The sequence below is a fragment of the Mus caroli genome, chromosome 16 (assembly GCF_900094665.2).
Source record: "Mus caroli chromosome 16, CAROLI_EIJ_v1.1, whole genome shotgun sequence".
Classification (NCBI taxonomy): domain Eukaryota; kingdom Metazoa; phylum Chordata; class Mammalia; order Rodentia; family Muridae; genus Mus; species Mus caroli.
This window is the reverse complement of record NC_034585.1, coordinates 16,146,011-16,171,933: the sequence shown is the minus strand read 5'-3', so window position 1 is coordinate 16,171,933 and position 25,923 is coordinate 16,146,011. Positions and strand designations below refer to the sequence as shown.

General features: G+C 40.0%; 2 protein-coding genes across 2 annotated transcripts in view; one reads left to right on the top strand and one right to left on the bottom strand.

Annotated features, from left to right (window-relative positions):
- Positions 1-25,923, bottom strand: part of LOC110311252 (protein HIRA) — an 844,395-nt gene that overhangs the window by 32,608 nt on the left and 785,864 nt on the right. The gene's annotated exons all lie outside the window — the stretch shown is intronic.
- Positions 13,100-25,923, top strand: part of Lamp3 (lysosomal associated membrane protein 3) — a 42,804-nt gene continuing 29,980 nt past the window's right edge. Inside the window, exons 1-3 of the mRNA XM_021184516.2 lie at positions 13,100-13,211; positions 18,078-18,772; positions 19,726-19,854. Of these exons, the coding sequence (XP_021040175.1) occupies positions 13,163-13,211; positions 18,078-18,772; positions 19,726-19,854 (873 nt within the window). The 5' untranslated portion in view covers positions 13,100-13,162. The remainder of the gene's footprint in view (positions 13,212-18,077; positions 18,773-19,725; positions 19,855-25,923) is intronic.

Sequence of the window (25,923 nt, the reverse complement as noted above, 5' to 3'; positions counted from 1 at the left end):
GACTTTTTGGATAGCATTGGAAATGTAATTGAGGAAAATACCTAATTAAAAAAAAAAAGAACTTAAAAAAAAATGAAGGAAAGAATTTATTTGGTCTTACAGGTTATAGTATATCATCATGGGAAGCCAAGTAAGGAACTCAGAGCAGAACAGAAATTGAGTCAGAGACCATGGGGACCACCGCTTACTAGAGAAAGCTCACTTTCTTTGTTCATCTAGCATTTTTACACAGTCAAAGCCCATCTACAGAGGGATGCTATTACTCACTATGGGATGGGCCCTCCCACATCACTTGAATCATGAAAATACCACACAGACATTCCCATAGGCCATGAAGACAGTCTCTCAATTGAAGGTCCCTCTTCCCAGGTGTGTTAGCTATGGAGATTAGCCAGCATAATACACAACAAATAGATGTTTTAAAAAATACCAAAGAATTTTGTATCATTTGTCAATTTATGCATGCTGAGAAGGAACCAAAAGCTTCCTTTTAAAATTAATACTTTCTTTCTCTTTAGCTTAGATTAGACAAGATAAGAATCTTGAGAAACTGGTAGAGAGAGGCATAACAGCTTAGGCCCAGATGAGCTACCTGTGCTCCCTCCAGTTGCCCATGTCACACTCAACATTCAGGGTTTCCCTGGAACTCACATCCTGTGCCCACATCCAGTCTCGTGAATTTATTGAATCCTATTATACTTGTGCTCCATTCTATTCAGCAGACATAGCCCAAGCTGCACCAAATAAAATATCCTATTTCTGACTTGTCCCCCTGGGAGCATTTTAGTACTCCATCCTGTGAGAGTCCGAGAGAGCAAATGAGAAGCAGAGCCTTGTTTTTTGTTTTTAGATTTATTTATTTTTATTTCATGTGTATGTGTGAATGCCTGCAGGTATGTCTGTATACCACATACATGCAGTGCTTGAGAAGGCTGGAACAGGGCATTGAACCCTAGAACCAGAGCCACAGGCAGTTGTGAGCCACCATGTTAGTTTTGAAGACTAGATCTGGGTCCTCTGAAAGATCAGCCAGTGCTCTTAACTCCTAAGTCATCTCTCCAGTCTTGCTTGAAAAGCAGGTTTGTCTCTTTATGCTTAAATCATTTTATCATTTATTTTACATGATGGGGTTAAACACAGCCTTGTAAGGATAAACATGGAGATGCTCTTAGCCTTTGCCCCAAGTTCTCTGTTAGCATCTGACCCTCAGCCATAGTTATCCATCATCCTCTGGAAGACAAGAAGATGAGCCCAGGCCTTAAACGTGGCCTTAGAGAAGATCCTCTGCTACCAAATGAAATCGTGAACTTTGGTTGACATTCTGGGGTTGAACGTTAGGAATGTGCTTAGTTTTAAGAAATAGAAAAAAATTGCTGGCTTAAAAAAGAAATTAGTTCACTCATTTAACATCTTTGCCAATAGGAACAATTGTCCTGGAATCAGCAGGATATAACATGGTTACTTTCTGCCACCTAGTGGGTAACAAGAGAAAAGGCACAATTTTGTCTTCAAATTCTAATTTATCAAAAACATTTATTTTGTTAAGGCTACTTTATTTATTTATTTGAGGTGCAGCGAACTTTATTGATGGTATTGAAAAGAGTAGGGAGGGCTCCCTAGGCCCCTCCTGTTATTATGGGGGTCTGGGATGGAAAAACTGAGGGAGATGCTCAGTGTTGGGGGCTGAGTTGGGATAGGGACTCCTCAGAAACCGAGGGCTTCTCTCTTGCTCTCAGTGTCCTTGCTCCGGTGGGTGGTTCAGGGTTTCTTACTTCTTTGAGGCCATGTAGGCCATGAGATCTGCCACCCTGTTGCTGTAGCCGTATTCATTGTCATACCAGGAAATGAACTTTACAAAGTTGTCATTGAGAGCAATGCCAGCCCCAGCATCAAAGGTGGAGGAGTGGGAGTTGCTGTTGAAGTCACAGGAGACAACCTGGTCCTCAGTGTAGCCCAGGATGCCCTTCAGTGGTCCCTCAGATGCCTGCTTCACCACCTTCTTGATGTCATCATACTTGGCAGGTTTCTTCAGGTGGCATGTCAGATCCACAACGGATACATTTCGGGTAGGAACACGGGAGGCCAGGCCAGTGAGCTTCCCGTTCAGCTCTGGGATGACATTGCCCACTGCCTTGGCAGCACCAGTGGATACAGGGATGATGTTCTGGGCAGCCCTATGGCCATCACAGCCCATTAGCGGGATCTTGCTCCTGGAAGATGGTGATGGGCTTCCCGTTGAAGACAAGCTTCCCATTCTCAGCCTTGACTGTGCCATTGAATTTGCCATGGGTGGAGTCATATTGGAACATGTAGACCATGTAGTTGAGGTCAATGAAGGGGTCACTGGTGGCAACAATCTTCACTTTGCCAAGTGGAGAGCTGATAGCAGCTCTGGTAACCAGGCGTCCAATACAGACAAATTCGTTCACACCGACCTCCACCATTTTGTTGATGGGAGGAGGAGGGCACTGCACAAGAAGATGTGGCTGTCTCTGGAACAGGGAGGAGCAGAGCGTTAAGGCTACTTTAAATTTACTGACAGGTTTATTTGGTAAATTTATTCAGTATTTTTAATCAGAATTACACATTAGAACTATAAAATTATTAAAACTATATTCCCGAATCCATGCAGGGAACCGTGTGGTTTGAGCTACAGCATTTGTCTACGAAGGTCTGTGGTTCACTTTTCCTCTTACCCAACCTCAATTAACAGTCTACTTATTTTGCCACACAGCCTGAAAGTGCCTTCAAAACTCAGAGAACATCTCCTTTGCCAGCTGCTGGCTTTGAGAACAGTCATTCTCCACATATTGCAAGAATGTACCTGTCCTTTAAAAGTTTGCTGTTATCAATCAATCAATCAATCAATCAATCAAACAAACAAACAAACAAAAACAAAACAAAAAACCCCATAAACCACCAATCACCACCAACAATCTGTCAAACCTTTCCCCCGCCACATGTGTGTGTGTGTGTGTGTTTGTGTGTGTGATTGTGTGCTCTAGTTTAAAACCATTTGCTACTTTTATAACTAGTTTCTTATATCCTGAGAGTATATGAAGATGAGCCATGGAAAGTGAATTCTACCCCAAAATAAGTATGCTAACATACTGGAAAGACCAGAGCTGCCCAAAGAGCCTTGCTTCAGTTTTACTGTGGTCATTACTAGCCATAACCATCACAAGTACTATTTATTAAATTTCTATGATGAACAGGGATCTCATTTTTCTGAATTATATCTAATCTTCTTACCAGCATTGTAAACTAGGAATTATTCTGATTTTAGAGATTTTTTTAAAAAGAAGATGTATAGTCAAAGAGAATAAATGACATCTCTATTGAGTGGCAATGAGACTCAAACCCAGATCTGCTGATTTCGAGCAGAGAATAGTGGCTGCCTCTCTGCTCACTTGCATCCATTCTGGTGACTGGAAAGATCCTGACTGAGACTGTGTGCCTTCAGTGCTGCTAAAGCCTTTATAACCAAGACAGGGCAGTCGAACCTATGTCAGTGAAGGCAGGAGAGGACTAAACATGTAGGTAACTTAAGGTACAGGCAAAGGCAGATTAGGAACTAGCAGGGGCAAGGCAAGGGAGGGACCGTTGTTCAGAGGTCAGAGCCCACTTACGGTCTTTGGCCTGATGATCAATAACTGTCATGGATTTGATGCCTATGAGCTACACCCTTCTCCCTGTGTTCTGGTGCTTGGTCTGCAGGGTGCTCTCCCAAGATTTACAGGCCCTGAGAATCCTGGGTTTTCCAGGAGCCATGGTGAGACCAGGTGAATAGAGTATTGTCTCTGTATCAAAATCACTGGGAGACTGAGGTCCAGAACATTTGGATGTTGAGATGTTGTGACTTCTCTAGTCCCACCTCCTGCATCATGTTTTCAACTCTATTCTGTAGAATAGAACAGACACTGGATGGGAAGGGACAGGATGAGACAGACAAGGGCATCACTGAGTGTAAGGGGAAATACTGCTCTATATGTTTTCATTTTAATTTTGTTGACCTTTTTTTCTATGTATACACTATGTTGAGATATAAAATGTGCACTTCTCAATGAAAACCTAGTTCTAAACCAGCTTAGGGTCCTATGGGTGTCCCGTTTACCTCCACATTCACAGAGGAGGTGGAAGAGCAGCAGAGGTCACTGGCTTCCATTATTAACATGCTAGTTTCTTTCACTGTCTCTGTCACAAGTGGCACAGAGAGAGGGAAGTGGACCTCAGTAGAGCTTGGAGTATCTGTCTTTTTTATAAGTTCAATATTTTTTGTATTTTAGAGTGGACATGGCTAAGGTAAGCCCTGGAATAGTTGAGCTAAGTGCCTGACACACCTCTGAAGCCCTGGGCTTCCCTCTGATCTCTCTCCTGTAGGGAGCCAGTAACAGCAAACAATGCTTCCATCTTGGCGCATCCCTGCCCCCAGGGCTCAGTCTTCTAAGTAGCCTGAATTCCTTAGGCCTGCATTTCTATAATTGCCTGCCAATTCTTCCCTCTTTAGTATGAGAGTCACCAAGGTGGACTTGCACCCTGTCTGTCAGCAGGTGGCTCTGTGGCCCCTGGTATCTCAACACTGTGTGTGCCTTTCTGGATCATAGAGGGTGGTGACAGAGGACAAGGCCCCTTGCAGACTTTACAGGAAGCCTGTTTTTCTCCATCTTCACTGATATTACTGACATCAGTAGGCACCAGTGTAGGACAATCACCTAAACATGTCTCATGTGGCATTTCCTATAAGGAGCAAACACGACTAAGCCAGGTTCCTCTGTTATCATCCCTCACTAATTTCCCAAGTATGGATTGGCTATTTCTAGGTTTAACAAGATCTTCAAACCCAAGTAACTTAAACCTACAATAGATGTTCACACTTTTCAGTGGACAGCTAAGTAGTTCTGGGTGTCTTACTAGGGTCCAAGAAAGCAGCTAGCGAGCATTACTTGTTTCTGGAACTCTACTTCATCACATCCTGCAAATTGGCTGGAACTTGTTTTTCAGTTCCTGGGTTACCTCAGGTCCCATCCAACCCAGGGTGCAGAAAGCACTTTACAGTTTTTCTTTAAGATTATTTCTTTCACTTTTGAGATTATAATATAGTTACATCATTCCTTCTACCTTCTCCTCCTTCTAAATCTTCCCATATACCTTTCCTTGCTCTGTTTCAAATTCATTAGCATGTTTTCACTAACTGTTATTGTATGATTATGTATATTCATATATAAATATAAATATAACCTATAACCTACTCTGTCTGTATAATGCTACTTGTGTATATGCATTTCAGAGCTGACCATTTAGTATTGAATGACCAGTTGGTTTGCTCTTCCCTGGAAAAGGCTGTTTCTCCAGCTCCCAGCATTTCTTAGCTGTCTGTAGTTCTTTGTGTAGGGTTAGGATCTCATAGGTCCTCTATCCACTTTAGCTTGTCTATTGTTGTAGTGTTTGTTCAGTTTATTCTTAGGCAGTCATATTGGTGAGACTTTATGGGTGTAGCTTCTGACATTACCAGAAGACAGTTTCATAACACATTTCCTGATCCCCATGGCTCTTAATCTTTCTGTTCTCTTCCACAGAGTTCCTTGAGTTTTAGGTGTAGCAGTTGTTTTGTAGATGTATCAGTTGGGACTGGGGTCCACAATTCTACATTCTTATTCATTGTAATTGTCTCTAAGTCTCCATCTGTTGCAAAGAGAAGAGGACGAAAACTATATTCATCTGGGGTATAAGGACAAATATTTAGAATATACTTAAGTAGTATGCTGGTTTAATAAAATGGCAGTGGTAGGTTCTGCCCTAAGATCTGTGATTTCAATAGCTCTGAGTAGTTGCCTAGGTTTCTGATACCAGGCACAATTTCCCTCTTGATGAGTGGTTCTTATATTTAGTTAGATGCTGGTTACTGCCAAGGAATGGGTATCACTATTGCACCCTTAGGGTGTTATTTCAAGCTGGTTGTGGTGGTTCACAGGCATCAGAGTCCTATTAGTTGCTTTTGGTACCATGAGTTAGTTCTCAGGGAGGAGGCTTTCTAGTCAGTTTCAGTTCAGGAATCTCTGGCTTTGTGTCTGAACACTATAGATCCTTCTTTAGGATAATCAATCATCCTGGGAGCCCCCCCCCTTTTTTTCTCAATTCAAACAGTGAGAAATGCCATCTCACTGAAAGATGGAATAGAAGTAAGAGATAGTGAGGTTGTATTCCTGAGACAGCATTGCTTGCCACACCCTGCTGTTGGGCAGTGGGACCATCTAAACTCCTACCATGAAGCCAATTCCTTACTTGGCTCCCCAAGGAAGCTGCTTATGCAGGTATCTTATCACCATGGAAACTCTAGAAGTGATGCAGAAGCAGAAACTATGGAAAAGGAGAAGAAACTTTCTTCTTGCCTTTCTCATGACTTTCCTCGTTGCCATCATTTGTCAGCTGCCCCTCTCTCCTCAGCTACTTTCTCTCTCTTTTCAGGATTCTCCCCCATTAACACCTGGACCAATTAGGAAGCTGAGTTTTGCATGCCACCCAGCATCACCTTCTTGACAGTGCTGGGTTCTTGTTACAACTAAGGGATCCTGATTGGAAGGATCTCAGTGGCAAACATGGGCATCACCTAGTAGGCATTGTCTGGGTCAATGCATTCTCCTAGTGCTACTATGAGAGTTTCACTTTTGTCCCCATATCTCACTTAGTAGGTCTTTTCCTGTTGAATAACTTTTGTGAAACCAGTGGGTTCAAGTCCATTTTTCTGGAGAGGAGAAAAAGTACCAAATGTGATGAAGGAAAGAATATAGGAAAGATGGGTGCAGAAGATGAGAGAAAACCTAGCTGCTGAATAGTCAGGCTAGTGGATTTCTGACTTTCTTCTTGATGCTTCAGGGCCACCCACATCATGGAGGAGTGCTTCAAGGTGTTGTCTGGCTCTCGCACTGCTGTGTGTTGCAGAGGTGAAGACTTGTGTCCTGGTAGTAGAGGTAGTGTCAGTGAGGGCAGGACACATGAAATACTGCCCTTGACTCATATGACAGATGGCCACCATCCCTGCCTGGATGTACGTTGTTCTCAGGAGAGGGAGGCATCAGTGTGGACTTGGCCATGGGCACCTAAAGTGGAGAACAGACTCTGCATCTTACCCTGGGAATGCAGCTGAGATCGTTGACTCTCCTAAAGTTCAATACTGAGAAGCTCAGGCAAGGGTTTGTTGACTGTGAGTTTTGTCATGTGGGGCCAGATAAATTGATGCTGAATCTGGGATATGCACTATAGAGTGTTTAGTAGCAGTTTTAGTCTCTTTCCACTCCATAACATGTCTCCACATCTACCACCTGCTTAAAAATTATGACAATCAAACTGCCTTTATACACTGCCAAATTTCTCTGGGATGGGATGGAAATGATTTAACACTCTCCCATTTATGCTGAGAACTTGAAGACCAGCCTTAGTCAGTGGTGATCTGATAGGATGCATGGTATTATTTCAGTCTTCTTGTATCTGTTGAGGCTTCTTTTGTGAACAATTATATGGTCAGTTTTGGAGAAGGTACTGTGAGGTGCTGAGAAGAAGGTATATTCTTTTGCTTCAGGATAAAATTTTCTATAGATATCTGTTAAATCCATTTGGTTCATAACTTCGGTCAGTTTCACTGTGTCTCTATTTAGTTCCTGTTTCCATGATCTGTCCATTGATGAGAGTGGGGTGTTGAAGTCTCCAACTGTTATTGTATGAGGTGCAATGTATGCTTTGAGCTTTAGTAAAGTTGGTTTTTTTTTTTTTATGAATATGGATGTCCTTGCATTAGGAGCATAGATATTCAGAATTGAGAGTTCATCCTGGTAGATTTTTCCTTTGATGAGTATGAAGTGTCCCTGCTTATCTTTTTTGATAACTTTAGGTTGAAAGTCAATTTTATTTGATATTAGAATGGCTACTCCAGCTTGTTTCTTGGGACAATTTTCTTGGAAAATTGTTTTCCAGCCTTTTACTCTGAGGTAGTGTCTGTCTTTGTCACTGAGGTGGGTTTCCTGTATATAACAAAATGTTGGGTCCTGTTTAGTAATTAGTCTGTTAGCCTGTCTTTTTATTGGGGAATTGAGTCCGTTAATATTAAGAGATAGTCAGGAAAAGTGATTGTTGCTATAGGTGTAATTATGTTTATGTGGCTATCTTCTTTTTGGTTTGTTTAAAGAAGATTTTTTTTCTTGCTTTTTCTAGGGTGTGGTTTCCCTTCTTGTGTTGGAGTTTTCCATTTGTTATCCTTTGAAGGGATGGATTTGTGGAATGATATTGTGTAAATTTCTTTCTGTCACAGAATATCTTGGTTTCTCAATCTATGGTAATTGAGAGTTTTGCTGGGTATAGTAGACAAAACCGGCATTTGTGTTCTCTTAGGGTCTGTATGACATCTGCCCAGGATCTTTTGGCTTTTATAGTTTCTGGTGAGAAGTCTGGTATAATTCTGATAGGTCTGCCTTTATATGTTACTTGACATTTTTCCCTTACTGCTTTTAATATTCTTTCTTTGTTTTGTGCATTTGGTGATTTGATTATTATGGGACAGGGGGAATTTCTTTTCTGGTCCAATATATTTGGTGTTCTTTAGGCTTCTTGTATGTTCATGGGCATCTCTTTCTTTAGGTTAGGGAAGTTTTCTTCTATAATTTTGTTGAAGATATTTACCGGTCCTTTAAGTTGGGAATCTTCGCTCCCTTCTATACCTATTATCCTTAGGTTTGGTCTTCTCATTGTGTCTTGGATTTTTAGACATTTTGGGTTAGGATCTTTTTGCATTTTGCATTTTCTTTTACTGTTGTGTCAATATTTTCTATGGTATCTTCTGTGCCTGAGATTCTCTCTTTTATTTCTTGTTTTCTGTTGTATCTATGACTCCTGATCTCTTTCCTAGGTTTTCTATCTCCAGAGTTGTCTCCCTTTGTGATTTCTTTATTGTTTCTACTTCCATTTTTAGATCCTGGATGGTTTTGTTCAATTCCATCACCTGTTTGGTTGTGTTTTCCTCTAATTCTTTAAGGGATTTTGTGATTCCTCTTTAAGGTTTTCTCCGTGTTTACCTGTGTTCTCTTGTATTTCTTTAAGGGAGCTATTTATGTCCTTCTTAAAATCCCCTATCAGCATCATGAGATGTGATTTTAAATCCAAATTTTGCTTTTCTCATGTGTTGTGGTATCCAGGACTTGCTTTGGTTGGAGAACTGGGTTCTGATGATGCCAAGAAGCCTTAGTTTCTGTTGGTAAGGTTCTTGTGCTTGCCTTTCAACATCTGGTTATCTCTTGTGTTAGTTGGTCTTGCTGTCTCTCTCTGGAGCTTGTCCTTCCTGTAGCCTGTAAGCCTGTGCCAGCACTTCTGGGAGACCAGCTCTCTCCTGCTGGAACCTGTGTACCAAGGGCTGTGGAACAGCCTTAGCTCTGGGTGCAGATGGTAATTGGAAGGATTCTGTCCCAGCTGCTCCACTGTTCCTGTGCCCTGTGCACTCCTCACCAGTCCTGCTTTGAAAAATTATTGGAGAGAAAATGGCTATCCCACCTCTGAACCCAGAAGTGAGAGCACTCCTGGGAGACCAGCTCTCTCCTGGTGGGACCTGTGTACAGAGGGCTGTGAAACAGCCTTAGATCCTGAGTATTATTTCACACTCTTAAAATCCATGGCCACACATATTCCTCAGACTTCCGCTTGAGTGAATTAGTGAATTTATTAAGCTCTTTAGTGGTGTAGTATCAAACTTCATCATGGACTACAGTTTCTATCTCACATATAGGAGAAGCCTGCTTAGTCTTATTGGTCTAAAAGTAACTGTTGTTGGGCATTGAGGGACATCAGTATTGCTATACCTGGCATCTTCTTCAGAAAAGTCTCTCCTGGTTTAGACAAAATGATGGAATAATTCCCTGGGGCAATGGTAGAATGGGCAATATTACAGGGCATGGTGGTGGCAGTGAAGATGCATCATCTGTTAAGGGTAGAAAGACTTCTTCCTCAGATGAGAAAAACTCTTAAGAATTTGAGGGTTCAAAGTCCTCAGCTTCATTAGGGTCCTCCCACACATTTCCACCCAGAATTGCAAGATCCCAGTCATTACCAATCTGTGTTTTTACTTTAGTGACACACACTCTTTGAAGCTGGGAGTTGAATTTTTGCAGCCAATCTCATGAAAGCTTAGGTTTCATTTTTTGTAACTTGAATTCCATGGCCACTGGAGAGAAGATGTCTTTTCATGGTACACTTAAAAACTTTTAGACTGTTAGGCTAATCCAGAGCCAGTTGATATTTTTCTGTGAGCTTATGTGTTTGTTGTGTAGTTTATCCAGAGCTAATAGAAGTAACCAGCACCATCACAATTTTCTGTATTTTACAACAAATTGCCCAAAGTCACTGAATTTCTTGTCCCTCACAGTTATTCCTTTAAATATTTTAAACATGGGCTTCCAATGTTATCCATGCTACTGTGCTATTATTCAATCTATAGGCATTGCCAAATTGCAGACTGTGTTTTAGATACTTAAAACTTAGAAATCTGTTTCTATAGGACCACTCCTGTTACTACAAACTATATTAGTCAAGGTTCACTAAAGGAACAGAACTGAGAGAGTGAAAAAAAATCAGATTTAAAGTAGCTTTCAGGCTTTGTAGCACAATGGCTGTCTACAGAAAGAAAGGCCAAGAATCCAGTAGTTATTCAGTTCATGAGACTGGAGGACTTAGCAGTTCTAATCTGGTACTAGAGTCCTGGGGAACTCCTAGAGAAGTTCTAGACTAAGACTAAGTTAAAGTCTCTGGAAGAAAAGGGGAGCGAGTCCTGTCCTCAGTCTCCATAAAATTAGCCTGTGAGCAGATTTGTAGGGTATTTTCTCTGTTAATGTGGGAGGGACCAGCATACTGGAAGTGGTGCCACCTCTGGTCAGGTTGTTCTGAGTTGTATGAAAGAGCAACCTGAGAAAGCCATTGGAGCAAGCCAGTAAGTAGAATTCTTCTATACTTACTGAAAATAGTTTCTGCTCTCATATTCCTGACTTGAGTTTGTGTCAATTTTCATCAGGAGTGAACTGTGACCTGGGAGTTACCAGCTGAAATTAATCCTTTCCTCTTCTAGTTGCTTTGACCATGGTGTTTATTACAGGAATTGAACACAAGTGTGATAATGTATTCTTCTCAAATGCATAGCTAAAGTTTAGTAAGTTAACCCATTGTTATGGGAAATGTATCATTCCTCTCCACCAACAGATTAATAGGTAAAAGACTCTTTTGTCTTGAAATATGACTATATTTGGAGATGGAGTCTTTGAAAAGTAAAATGAGGCTGTAAGCATAGGCGTAAGAAGTGGAGAGCAGAACACAGGCATGCAGAGTGGATGACCACCACCTCCAGTCTACTAGACTTAGAAGAAATAAGCATAGTGACAGACCGATCTCAGACTTCAGACTATCTGAATTTTAGGAAAGTACATTTCTGGCATCTGAGTTGCCTCATCCATGGTACTGCATTGTAAGAATCTATAAAACGAATACAGTCACAGTCTTGGTCAGAAAAGAAGTCTCAAAAATTTGTAAGATTTAAGTTCTAGAACTGTTTTAACCATAAAGTTAAACTAGAAGTTAATATAAGATATATCCAAATGTCTGTATATTTATAAACTAAATAACACGTATGTAGAACTGATTAAAATGGAAAAATATATTTAATCCCAGAACTTCTTTAACTCTGCTGTGGCCTCTTGGCTTTTCATCATTATTCTGTAGTACACACACAAACACACACACACACACACCCTCCAAAATGAGGAAACAATAAACATCACAGTGGCATGCCTTGCACACAGAAAGTACTCTAGAACTACTCCACAACTTTGTGCTTGAGAAACTGGCTGGCAAAAATTTATAGAAATGGTCTCAAGCTATTACATAAAGAGGAGACATAGCAGCCCTATTTATAATAACCAGAAGCTGGAAAGAACCCAGATGTCCCTCAATAGAGGAATGGATACAGAAAATGTGTTACATTTATACAATGGAGTACTACTCAGCTATTAAAAACAATGAATTTATGAAATTCTTAGACAAATGGATGGATCTGGAGGATATCATCTTGAGTGAGGTAACCCAATCACAAAAGAAAACACATGATATGTACTCACTGATAAGTGGATACTAGCCCAGAAGCTCAGAATCCTTCTTAGAAGGGGGGAAAAACATACATGGAAGGAGTTACAGAGACAAAGTTCGGAGCAGAGACTGAAGGAACGACCATCCAGAGACTGCCCCACTTGGGGATCCATCCCATAAACAACCACCAAACTCAGACACTAAGAGCCTGCTGACAGGAGCCTGATATAGCTGTCTCCTGAGGGGCTCTGCCAGTGCCTGGCAAATACAGAATTGGATGCTCACAGCCATCCATTGGACAGAGCACAGGGTCCCCAATGAAGGCGCTAGAGAAACTACCCAGGGAACTGAAGGGGTCTGAAGCCCCATAGAAGGAACATCAATATGAACTATCCAGTCTCCCCCCGCCCCCCAGCTCCTTGGAACTAAATCAGCAATCAAAGAAAACACATGGTGGAACTTGTGGCTCTAGCTGTATATATAGCAGAGGATGGCCTAGTTGGTCATCAATGGGAGGAGAGGCCCTTGGCCCTGTGAAGGTTCTATGCCCCAGTATAGGGGAATGCCAGGACTGGGACTGGGAGTGGGTGGGTTGGGGAGCAGGGGAAGGGGGGAGGGGATAGGAGATTTTCAGAGGGCAAACTAGGAAAGGGGATAACATTTGAAATGTAAATAAAGAAAATATCTAATTAAAAAAAAAGAGGAGACCCATCTCATAAGGGAAGGAGATTCCCCAGATCTGCCACCATTCCTGGAAAAATAATTTGTTTCCCTCCACCCTAACTAGCCCCCACCCATACTTTCATCTCTTTCAAACACTCCAGGAAGAGGTAAGTGTTTACTTTCTCACTATGAGGTGCCTGTGGCTTCCCTCATGGTGCAGAACAAGGCTTGGCTCTATTAGCTACCTCTCATGATGTGAGATCACTTTCCCTGCCGTAAGTGGACGAGCTTGATGTTCCTTGGTGTTCTGTGGATCTGCTCTGAAACTGAATCCATTCCTACAGTTCAGAAGACCCAAGCACACAACAGTGGTAGAATAATCTTACCTGTCATGCCTGGGCAGATCTCTGCAGTAGCTGTACTCTTCCTGTCCCTGACTGGTAAGTGACACACCCCATTTTCTGTGGTGGCCATTCTTTATCCATTTCTCTAAAATCTAAATGCATGTTTGTGTCCTGGACCAAAGGTGAAGCAGGGAGGGCTATAGGGCTATAGATGCTGTTTCTGCTACTACAGGTATGTAGTGGGAGAACATTTAAAATCTGTTATCTTACATAGGTGGGGCAGACCTATTTTTTCCCAAGGGCCTTTATGGTTTGAATGGAATTTCTGTGAGTTAAAATAAGAATCGATACCAGAAGACATTGCCTATGACACCTACATTAGTACAGATACCATATCAATGTGAGTTTATAAAAATCACTTTGATTTAAGAGAACTAGGCCAGAGCTTAGGAATTGGAGCTGTAGCTGGTTTCATACTCTGTCCTCTGTTTATCTTAAATATGTTGTTTATTTTATATAAATAGTGACATGTGAAGATATATCAAAAGTCATCTGATCAGTTCCACCACTTCACAAAGGTGTAAACTGAGGCATCAAAAATGTTATTAAGATAGTGCTGTTGCACATCAAGTCAGAGAGGTAGCCTTGGGAGCCAAGCTTTAAATGGCTGTTTAAGTACCTAATCTCACTAGAGTATGCTGTGAGAAAGATAATGAGTTCTATCTGGTTCTTGTTCTGTTCTACTAGCAAGTGTATCAAAAAATTTCCAGTTCCTCCTACAACTACTGAATTTAGCTTGTGAGATCACTGACTTAGTCTACACTCTACTGCTTACATGGGGTGGAGGACACTGTGGCCTCAGTTGTTACATGAATCTTAAGGAAGCTGTGCGGTAATGATAGTTGCCTTAATCCAAGTAGTTTTTGTTTGTGTCATGCTTTCAGAATTATAATTTCATGCTCTCAGAAGTACAGAAAAAAATGACTTAATTTGGCAATGTAGTACAATGGTCGTGTTAGCTTAGCATTGGGTCCACTAACTAACATTGTGGGAATAACTTCCCACAATTTAATGTTTTAAGCTAGAAGAAAAAGTAAAAATTGCTGCCTATGCACATACTCTCATCCCTCTAGAAGTAAAAATAGGATTAAAGGCCCCTTACTACAAAAAACACAGGCTCAGCTTATAATTAAACTTTCATTGCTAAGGAAGAAGAGGCAGGACTTTGAATATTTACATGTGTGTGTGTGTTTAATACATTAGTAAGCATTTTGTCTTTGTTATTACAATTTCATGTTCTTTCCTAAGTGATACACTAAACACACACAATTGTTTATTGGCTAGTACTTACATATGAGAAATGCAAATTTTCTTCTTCTGAGATTAGGTGGCCTCACTTTTTCTTCTTTTTTTATTATATTTTCATTATTTAAAAGAAGTTTTAAACTTAAACATATTTTAATTATATTCCTCCCATCTCTGAAGACATTCCAGATCCTTTCCCCCTTCTTACCCAAATAATTTTAAGTCCTTTCTAAAAGAAAAATCCAACAAAACCCTACAGAACGACCTTCAATCAAGTAAACAAAGTCAAACCTCAGCCCCCAAGACCCCAAAACAGTAAAAAGGCAGCAACACCCCCCCCACCAAACTGTAACCAAATATAAATACACTAAAAACTGTGGAATCCATATGTTGGTCAACTATGCCTGAACATGAAGCCTATCCTAAAATGGTTGAAATATTCAGTGTCACTCTATTGGAGAAAACTGACTTTCCCAGAAGGTATAACAATACAGTTGTTAACCTTTATCATAGTGGCCAGGTTTTCTTTCATTCATTCATTCATTAAAAAAATATAACAAAATATAATTAAAGCAAAAACTATCACAGTGAAGTTGGACAAGACTAATCAGTATAGGAAAAGAGCCCAAGAGAAGGCACAAGAATTTAGAGATCCACTTGTTATCATACTGAGGAATCCAATAAAATCACTAAACTGTATCCATAATGTACATGCAAAGGACCTGGTACAGACTCCTGTGCATTTTGTTTCAGTCTTGAGTTCATATGAACTTTGCTTAACTTGATTTAGAGGGCCTTGTTTGCTCGGTGTCCTCCATTCTCTGACTTAAACTCTTTACCTCCTCTTCCACAGGCTCCCTGAACCCTAAGGGGAGGGATTTAATAGAGACATCCCACTTAGGACTGAGTCTTCCAAGGTCTCTTATCCTTTCCACATTGTCTGGATGTGAGTTTCTGTATTTGTTTTCATCTGCTGCTGTAAGAAGTATCTGTGATGATGGTTGAGCAAGGCAATGATCTATGAGTATATCACAGTGTCATTGGAGTAATTTTATTGCTACATTTTCTTTTCTTTTCTTTTTTAGAACAATAGTAATTGATTTTACCCTATGTCCTTTTGTTGTCTACTGCCTTGATCTGGTCACTCAAGCAGTGTTCCATCTCATGGAGTGGCCATTAGGTCAAATAAGATGCTGTTTTATTAATTCCACACACAAGCTTTGGGCCACCATTTCCCTAGCACATATTACAGTGAGGACAACATTGTTGATCTAAGGATTATGACTGGGTTGCTGTTTATGTTTCTATTTTAGTTTAGTGTGCAGAGTAGTGTGATATACTAATGATGCTGGTCCATAGGAGTGAAAGATCTACGTATGCACTAGTTGGACTTCTCCATGTTTAGTGTGTTGTGGGGATTGTTTGGAATTTTCCATTTGCCTTCATATATGTTTTTGATTTAGGAAGTTTTTATTGTGTTAGATTTTCAAACTTCCCCTCAAATTATCCTTAATTTCAACTGTATCTTCCCAAAGTCCTCCCCTTTTCTCTCTCTTTTCTCCATCTCCTCACTTGATCCTCCAGTTCCAGCCTTCTCTTACCCATTCCTAACTATCTATTCTACTTTTCTTCTCAAATAAGATTTGTCTGTTTTACCTAGATCCTTGATTCTTGCTTTGTACATATCCTCTGTGGTTCTGTGTGACTTAACAATTAATATCTACATATAAGCAAATAATACCATATTTGTCTTTCTGGGTATGGGATACCTCACTCAGGATAATTTATTTTTATTTTATTTTTTTTAGTTTTACCCATTTACCTATGAATTTCATGACTTCATGTTTTAAAAATGGCAGAATAATACTCTCTCTCTCTCTCTCTCTCTCTCTCTCTCTCTCTCTCTCTCTCTCTCTCTCTCGTAAATGTACCACATTTTCTTTATCCATTCTCTTGTTGAGGGACATCTAGGCTGCTTCCAATTTCTAGCTATTATGAAAAGAGCAGAAATGAACATTGTTGAGCAAGTGTCTCTGTGGTAGGATAAAGAAAAGGTACCTTTGGCTTAAAGCTGCTATGTAATAAATTTCAGTAATTTCAAATTTTACAGGTAAGGAATGGAACTCAGTAGTACAGTGCTTGGCCACCATATGCAAAGTCTTGAGTGTGATCCTCAGTAGCTAAAGTTCCAAAAGCCTTGCTGCTACCTATTAATACAGAACAACTAACCACTTAAAATGTATTGAATGAAAGGAGACCTAAAGATACTTATAGACTATATTGACAGTTATGAACCCAAAGATTTCATAAATACCAGTAGAGCCACATCCTTTATTCTCAAGCCGCATCTCAGAACCTAGCAACTACAGTTACTACAAATGTCTGAGTAAATACAATATAACCAATGAAGTTTGAATGGACAGAGCTATTTTCCAGCACATCTCATCAAAGAGTTTCCAAGAGCCAGTTTAAGAACTTTGTCTACTTTTCTGGATTTATATATGCCTAAAAAGAGGCAAGGATAGAATCTGGATGAAATATAGACAGAGGTATCTAACTCTTTAAAGGTTATCCCTGGAAAAATTCGTGACAACGACAGACACTGTGTATTCAGTGGTCCTGAAGGTTTTCATTGAAACCAACTTGCTAAAGCTTTATAATAATTCTAGAATGTATTTAAGGGTGTCTTCCTTTTTTACTCACCTATCTAACTCATATTTGTGGTAAAAACTATACACATGATTTTTAATTTTAGCTTTTAATCTAGTGAATGTGCTGCATAACCAAGAAATAAACCAGCAAATAAAGACTTTTTAAGAATGAAATTCCACTCATTCTTACTGGCAATGTGATCATAAAATGTTTTGATACTATCTCCATATATGAGTACAAAATTTGACAGGTGAAGTCAAACAATGAATTTATCACTGAGATGGAGAAGCATGGAGACAGAAGATGTTGACTATAAGGAGGACAGCTCTCTGAAGATCTGCCATTTAAACCAAGTCACTAAAGATGAGAGCAATTATATCTTGATTTTTCTTAGTTAATGAAGACTAGAAAGCTCAAAAGATTAAGAAAATAATAAAGTTGGTTTATATTTCGAAAACGAATATGGAAGGAAACATCTTGCAAGAAATTGGGAGTAGTTAAGTATAAACTGTATGAATATATATCAATTAACCACAATTTATCCATCATATTGTGGTTTAAACTAAATGGCTTGTGAGACTTATTCCAAATTTAGAAGTACATGATTCCATGAAAAATACAAAACTGTTTAACTCTAATGCTGCCTCAGTCTATGAAGTTGTCATAGCTGCTCTTTGCCCTGGAGCACTTTATGACTTCTTTTTGGTTTCACAGTTGAATATGATTGCTTTGGTGTGCATTGTTATCATAACCTATGCAGATGAAGGTTTACATCCAAATATTTGCTACGTGATCATAAACATGTACAAACCAAAACATTATAGTGATGGCCTGGTCTAGAGTCTTTGGTGATCATCACTTTATTGTTGAAACTCTTGGAAGTTTCCCCTAGATATGAAGCTGTATATGTCAGTTTACTAATGAGCATATTAAAGTGGAGATGGGGGAGGGATATTTTAAGCATTTGGTCACTGCTTGTAACACTTCTGCTTTCTTAATTTGCAGTAATTTTACATGGCTATCAAATAAGAGAAAAAGAATTTCCAAAAGCCAGAGGCTATCTTCAATATACTGCAACATCAACAGAACAGATCACAACAAAACCTCTACTACAACTGATTAACCAAAGATCTCATATAACTTTAGCATCAAGATTCAAGGATGATTACATTCAAATGGCTGCTGAAAGTTCAGCCATTGAAAACACAGCCCATATAACAATGAAAATAGTAACCCCAGTAACTACAAAGAGCCTTCCACCCATCAGCTCAGCTACCTATACCTTTGTCAGATCTAATAACGCACACATGACTGCTTCATCTACTGAAGATACCATTGGCTCTGGTTCAATTGCACATTTACCAGTTCCTACAACCAGAGCTAGTCTAGCCACTGTCAACTATATAACTGGGAGAACTACACAACTTGGTGGTCAGACTACCCTTCCCAAAACATTTTTCACAGCATCACACAAAAGCACAACCAATCAGAGGCCAACTCTGTCCACTAATGTCTTAGGAACATCAGCACTTACACACAAGGACAGATCAACAACCTCACCTGTGCCCCCAGTTCCTAGGCCTACTCTTGTAACTTGGTCATCACCAGCCAAGATCGGAACTTATGAAGTCCTAAATGGAAGCAGGCTCTGTATTAAAGCAGAGATGGGAATAGCACTGATTGTTCAAGAAAAGGATTTGGTAAGTTGGGGGTCATAGGACAATAATGCTATCTTCAAATTCTGACTGAAGTTTTCTTGCTAAGAATGAACAGCTCTCTACACTATGTCTTTAGGTGAGACAGGTAGTTGTGGGTCCATCTTTCCAGTGTTCTCTATCATAAGGAATGTGTTCCAGAAGACAATTTAAAATAAATAAAGAAAGCAAGGAGAACTTCAACATGTTTATTTCTTTCTTGGAGCCAGCATTGGCAATAATAGCAATACTGGATGACAATCACAGCCTGCCCTTGTTCCTCTGTAATGACTTCGTAGCCTCAGTTCCTTTCTGACATGAGACAGTGGAATCTGATATTCTCCATGGTTTTAGCCCACTGTAATATTAATACAAAAATCCAAATTAACAAGATTATGGAAAGGGGTTATATAAAGTATTTTATTTATAAAAGAGTCACAATAAACTATTATTTTTACATAGTTTTCAACCAAAGAAAACTCATATCCATATTTGATATAGAAGTACCTTAGAGTACAAACTCCTCTCTCCATCACCTTCAGTACATTGAACAAAACAAAATTTGAATTTCATTAAGTTTGCTTCCTAATAGTTACCCATTGAAACTACCTATTATGGGGGAATTTCTTTTAAGAAAGCCTTTAAGCATATGTTTGGAAGTAAGATGATGTCATACAACTGGGGAGTTTGTGTTTGTTTGTTTGTTTGTTTTTGTTTTTTTGAGACAGGGTTTCTCTGTGTAGCCCCGGCTGTCCTGGAACTCACTTTGTAGACCAGGCTGGCCTAGAACTAAGAAATCCGCCTGCCTCTGCCTCCCAAGTGCTGGGATTAAAGGCGTGCGCCACCACTGCATGGCTGTTTGTTTTTTAAATGAGCATCCACTTATTTAATAGCTTATACTTCTGGCTTGATTTTTTTCTCTTGTCTCTTACTGATTGGACCTATCATATTTGGTTTAGGATTCTGCAACCCAAAGACATTTCAACATTGACCCCAGCCTAACCCATGCATCTGGGAAATGTGACTCCCAAAAATCCAATCTCTTCTTGACTTTCCAGGGTGGATCTGTTAATATCACATTTACCAAGGTACGGCATGGATTTCTTCACAGTGATTGCCTCTAGCAAGGCTTGGACTCACCTCAGTCTAGTGCCAGTGATTCAGTGCTAAATTTCAAGCTAGATCCTGTCAGAAGTAGCCAAGAGCCTCTTTGGGGTCTTTTTAGATAAGAATAAGGAGCTTGGGAGGGAAAGAAAGGAAGTGTTGACATCATGTTTGCTTTCTCCTTCAGTCTACTTTGGTCACTCCAAGTAGGGCTTCAGTGTCTCTTAGGAGAACCTTAGCTATGCGGGGCAGGTCTACTCACCAGTGCCCTTTGCAGATTATGCAAGGAGGAAGTGGCATAGATGAAAAGATTGGTGGAAATTCCCAGTGGAAATCATATAAGTGGGGTATTTTAAAACCAAGATCAAATAACAGAATGGGTTCTTTCCAATCCCTGAAGTAAAAACTCATGGTCTTGGGAGGCTCTGAGTTTTCCTGAACAGGAGATAGAGAGCAAAGCAGAGTGGAAAGGCTTGGGTGTTGAGGTCTGAGTCATATATAAATTTAACTCTACCACTGACTTGCTTTGTGGCAGTAAGCAAGAAATTCTCATTAATATCTGCAAGTTCTATTTTATTACTTAAAAATGAGAAATGGGATCATTTCTTTACAAGCATACCTGTTATAGAGGAAAAGAAGTGACTACAATGGGCAGATATCTCAGGGCAGGGCAAACAGATGAATTTGGTTATTCCACTGTTTAGAGTTTCCCCAACCTCCACCCCAGTAGCTGCATATTTCATGTTATTCTCCTGGTCCTCTGGGCCTCTTTCCTCTCTCCTCAATATCATATCCTGAATTTGTTGAAGGCTTTTTCAATATCTAATGAAATAGTCATGTGATTTTTTTCTTTGAGTTTTTTTTTTTTTTTTTTTTTTTTTTTTTTTTTTTTTTTTTTTTTGTATGTGATGGATTGCACTGATGGATTTTCATGTACTGAACCATCCCTGCATTCCTGGGATGAAGACTACTGGACCTGGTGATTGTTGTTTTTAATGTGCTCTTCAATTCCTTTTGTGAGAATTTTATTGAATATTTTGCATCAATGTTTATAAGCAAAATTGGTTTGAGGTTCTCTTTTTTGTTGGGTTTTGTGTAGTTTAGGTATCAGGGTAATTGTGGCCTCATAGAATGAATTAGGTAGTGTTCCTTCTGTTTCTATTTTGTGGAATAGTTTGAGGAATATTGCTAGTAGCTCTTCTTTGAATATCTGTTGGAATTCTGCACTAAAACCATCTGGACCTGGGATTTTTTTGGTTGGGTGGTTTTTAATGACTGCTTCTATTTCTTTAGGGTTTATGGGACTGTTTAAATAGTTTACCTTATCTTGATTTAACTTTGGCACGTGGTATCTGTACACAAAATTATCCAGTTCATCTAGACTTTTTAAGTTTTGTCAAGTATAGGCTTTTTTAGTCAAACCTGATGATTTTGAATTTCCACAGTTTTTGTTGTTATGTCTGTCTCCTTTTTTCATTTCTTTGTTGATTTTGATATTGCATCTGAGCCTTTTAGTTGGTTTGGCTAAGGGTTTGTTATCTTGTTGATTTTCTCAAAAGAACCAGCTCTTGGTTTTGTTGATTCTTTGTATTGTTCTCTTTGTTTCTAAATGGTTGATTTCAACCCCACATATGACTGTTTCCCACCTTCTTTTCCATGGTGTGCTTGCTTCATTTTGTTTTAGAGCTTTCAGATGTACTGTTAAATTGCTAGTATAGGATCTTTATGAAGGAACTTAGTGCTATGAATTTTCCTTTTAACACTGCTTTCATTGTATCCCATAAGTTTGGGTATGTTGTTCCTTCTGGAAAGTCTTTAATTTATTCCTGTATTTCTTCCCTGACCAAGTTATCATTGAGTAGAGAATTGTTAAATTTCCATGAATATGTGGACTTTCTGTTGTTTTTGTTGTTGAAGTCTAGCCTTATTTCCTGTTGATCTGAGAGAATGCAAGGGATTATCTCAATCTTTACATAGCTGTTGAGGTTTGTTTTGTGTTAGAGTATATGGTCAACTTTGGGAAAGTTTCCTTGAGTTGCTGAGAAGAAGGTATATTCTTTTGTTTTGGGGTGAAATATCTTATTTTAACCTTAAAAAAATTACATATTTTTAAATTACATTTTAAATGTTATCCAGTTTCCTGATATCCCCTCCAAAAAGCCCCTATTCCCCCTCCCCTTGCTTACAAACCTACCTACTCCTACTTCCCTGCCTGGCATTCCCCTACACTGGTGGATCGAGACTTATTAGGACCAAGGGCCTCTCCTCCCATTGATGTCCAATAAGGTCATCCTATGCTACATATGCAGGTGGAGCAATGGGTCCCTCCATGTGTACTCTGTGGTTGGTGGTTTAGTCCCTGGGAGCTCTGGGGGTACTGGTTGGTTCATATTGTTGTTCCTCCTATGTGGCTTCAAGCTCCTTCAGCTCCTTCAGTCCTTTCTCTAGCTTCACCATTGGGGACCTGTGTACAGTCCAATGGTTGGCTGAGATCATTCACCTCTATATTTGTCAGGCACTGGCAGAACCTCCCAGGAGACAGCTGTATCAGGCTTCTGTCAGCAAGGCATCCACAATAGTGTCTGGGTTTGATGACTGTATGTATATGGGATGGATCCCCAGGTGGGGTAGTCTCTGGATGGTCTTTCCTTCAGTCTCTCCTCCACATTTTGTCTCTGTATCTCCTCCCATGGGTATTTTGTTCCCCCTTCTAAGAAGGACTGAAGTATTCATAATTTGGTCTTCTTTCTTCTTGAGCTTCATTTGGTCTCTGAATTGTATCTTGGGTATTCTGAGCTTCTGGGCTAATATCCACTCATCAGTGAGTGTATACAATGTGTGTTCTTTTGTGAATGGGTTACCTCACTTAGGATGATACCCTCCAGGTCCATCCATTTGCCTATGAATTTCATGAATTCATCATTTTCAATAGCTGAGTAGTATTCCATTGTGTAAATGTATCACATTTTCTGTATCCATTCCTCTGTTGAGGGAAATCTGGGTTCTTTCCAGCTTCTAGCTATTATAAATAAGGCTGCTAGGAACATAGTGGAGCATGTGTCCCTATTACATGTTGGGGCCTCTTCAGGGTATATGCCAGGGAGTGCTGTAGCTGGATACTTCAGTTGTACTATGTCCAATTTTCTGAGGAACCACCTAACTGATTTCCAGAGTGGTTGTACCAGCTTGCAATCCCACTAGCAATGGAGGAGTGTTCCTCTCCTCCACATCCTCTCCAGCATCTGCTGTCACCTGAGGTTTTGATCTTAGCCATTCTGATTGGTGTGAGATAGAATCTCAGAGTTGTTTTGATTTGTATTTCCCCGATGATTAAGGATGTTGAACATTTCTTTAGGTGCTTCTCAGTCATTCAGTATTCCTCAGTTGAGAATTCTTCGTTTAGTTCTGTACCCCATTTTTAAATAGGGTTTAATAGGGTTATGTGATTCACTGGAGTGTGACTTCTTGAGTTCTTTGTACATATTGGATATTAGCCATCTATCAGATGTAGGGTAGGTAAAGATCTTTCCCCAATCTGTTGGTTGCTGTTTTGTCCTGTTGACAATGTCCTTTGCCTTACAGAAATTTTGCTATTTTATGAGGTCCCATTTGTCAATTCTTGATCATAGAGCATAAGCTATTGGTGTTCTGTTCAGGAAATTTTCTCCTGTACTCCTGTGCTTGAGGGTCTTCCCCACTTTTTTTTTAAAATTAGTTTCAGTGTATCTAGTTTTATGTGGAGGTCCTTGATCCATTTGGACTTGAGCTTTATACAAGGAGATAAGAATGGATCGATTTGCACTCTTCTACATGCTAACTGCCAGTTGAACCAGCAACATTTGTTGAAAATGCTGTCTTTTNTCNACTGGATGGTTTTAGTTCCTTTGTCAAAAATAAGTGACCGTAGGTGTGTGGGTTCATTTCTGGGTCATCAATTCTATTCCATTGATCTATCTGCCTTTCACTGTACCAATACAATGCAGTTTTTATCACTATTGCTCTGTAGTATAGCTTCAGGTCTGGGATGCTGATTCCCCCAGAGGTTCTTTTATTGTTGAGAACAGTTTTCATTATCCTGGGTTCTTTGTTATTCCAAATGAATTTGAGAATTGCTCTTTCTAACTCTCGGAAGAATTGAATTGGAATTTTGATGGAATTGCATTGAATCTGTAAATTGCTTTCAGCAAGACAGCCATTTTTACTATATTGATCCTGCGAATCTACAAGCATGGGAGGTCTTGCCATCTCCTGAGGTTTTCTTCAATTTATTTCTTCAGAGACTTGAAGTTCTTGTCATGTAGATCTTTTACTTGCTTTTAGAGTAACAGCAAGATATTCAATATTATTTGTGACTATTGTGAAGGTTGTCATTTCCCTAATTTCTTTCTCAGCCCATTTAATTTTTGGTAGATTAAGTCTACTGATTGGTTTGAGCTACTTTTATATCCGGCCACTTTGCTGAAGTTGTTTATCAGCTGTAGGGTTTCTAGGGTGAAGTTTTGGGGGTCATTATGTATATTATCATATCATCTGCAAATAGTAATAGCTTGACTTCTTCCTGTCCAATTTGTATCCCTTTGGCCTCCTTTTGTTGTCTAAATGCTCTAGCTAGAACTTCAAGTACTATACAGAATAGATAGGGAGAGAAAGGGTAGCCTTGTCTAGTCCCTGATTTTAGTGAGATTCCTTCAAGTTTCTCTCCAGAGATCCTGCTCCCAGGTGATCCTTGGTTCCTGTTTCCTGATGGCTCTCTGAGGGTCCCTCTTGGGCCAGGAATTTGAAGAGAAGTGACTACCTGGGAGGCACTCCTGGGAGAACAGCTTTCTCCTGGCAGTATTTGCATATGTAGCTCTGTGGCACTGGATCAGCTCTTGCGCAGATGGAAATCAAAAGACTTTTGTCCCAAGCAGTTCCTTGGTTCCTGTGTCCTGCAGCTTCAGTGCGGGTTCCTCTGAGCAGCAGTGGTGGTCCTACCTGTGCTCAAAGGCCTGTCCACACTCCTGGGGGGCTTGCTTTCTCCTGGTGCTATTTGGGTAAGGAGACCTGTGGCAGAAGATTTGCTCCAAGAGCAGATGGAAACCAGAGTGAAATGTTCTATAGATATTTGTTAAATCCACGTGGTTCATAACTTAAGTTAGTTTCATTGTGTATTTGTTTAGTTCTGTTTCAATGACCTGTCCATTGGTGACAGTTGGGTGATTAAGTATCCCACTATTATTGTATGAGGTTCAATGTATATTTTGAGCTTTAGTAAAGTTTCTTTTACTAATGCAGGTGATCTTGCATTTGGGGCACAGATGTTCAGAATTGAGACTTCATCTTGGTGGTTTTATTCCCCCATGAGTATGAAGTGCCTTTCCCCTTCTCTTTCTCTTTTTTAAAAAATTTATTAATTTTTAATTAATTTTTTACTTATTTTTTTTACTTATTTTTTACCTATTAACTTTACATCTTATTTGATGCTCCCCTCCTGGTCACTGACCCCATAATCCTTCTCCCATCTTTTCTCCTTCTTCTATGGGTGGATGACCCCCTGGGTATCCCACCCTGGCACCTCCCCATGAATGTTTAGATGTTCAGAATTGAGACTTCATATTGGAGGATTTTTAAAACAAAAAACAAAATACTCCAGCCTCTTTCTTTGTTGGGAACTAAAAAGGGGGCCCTTGGGAAGAGGGGGGAGTGAAAGACCCACACCCTACCAGAGTTTTACCTATTCTCTGGTCTGCCAGGCATGGGAGAGCTGCCATACACTTTCCACTCATCCCTGGGTGGGCATTCAAGCCTCTGACCCACTCTTCAGGGGGTGGCCAAGGGGCAGCCCTACCTGGGATTCCCGGAGCTACTTTGCTAAAGCCACCTGGGTTATAGGAGAGAGGGACGAGGGAAGAGAGGTTCCCAACACCCTTGAGAGTGAAGGCAGAGTGGATCTTGACTGGAGCACAGGAAGGCCTTTTAACAGGAGATTAGAAATGGCTCATTAGGAGAAAGCCTGTCCCATCCTCCAAGCGCAGTGGGCCTTGATGAGCAGAGACATTCTATGGTTTTAGAGC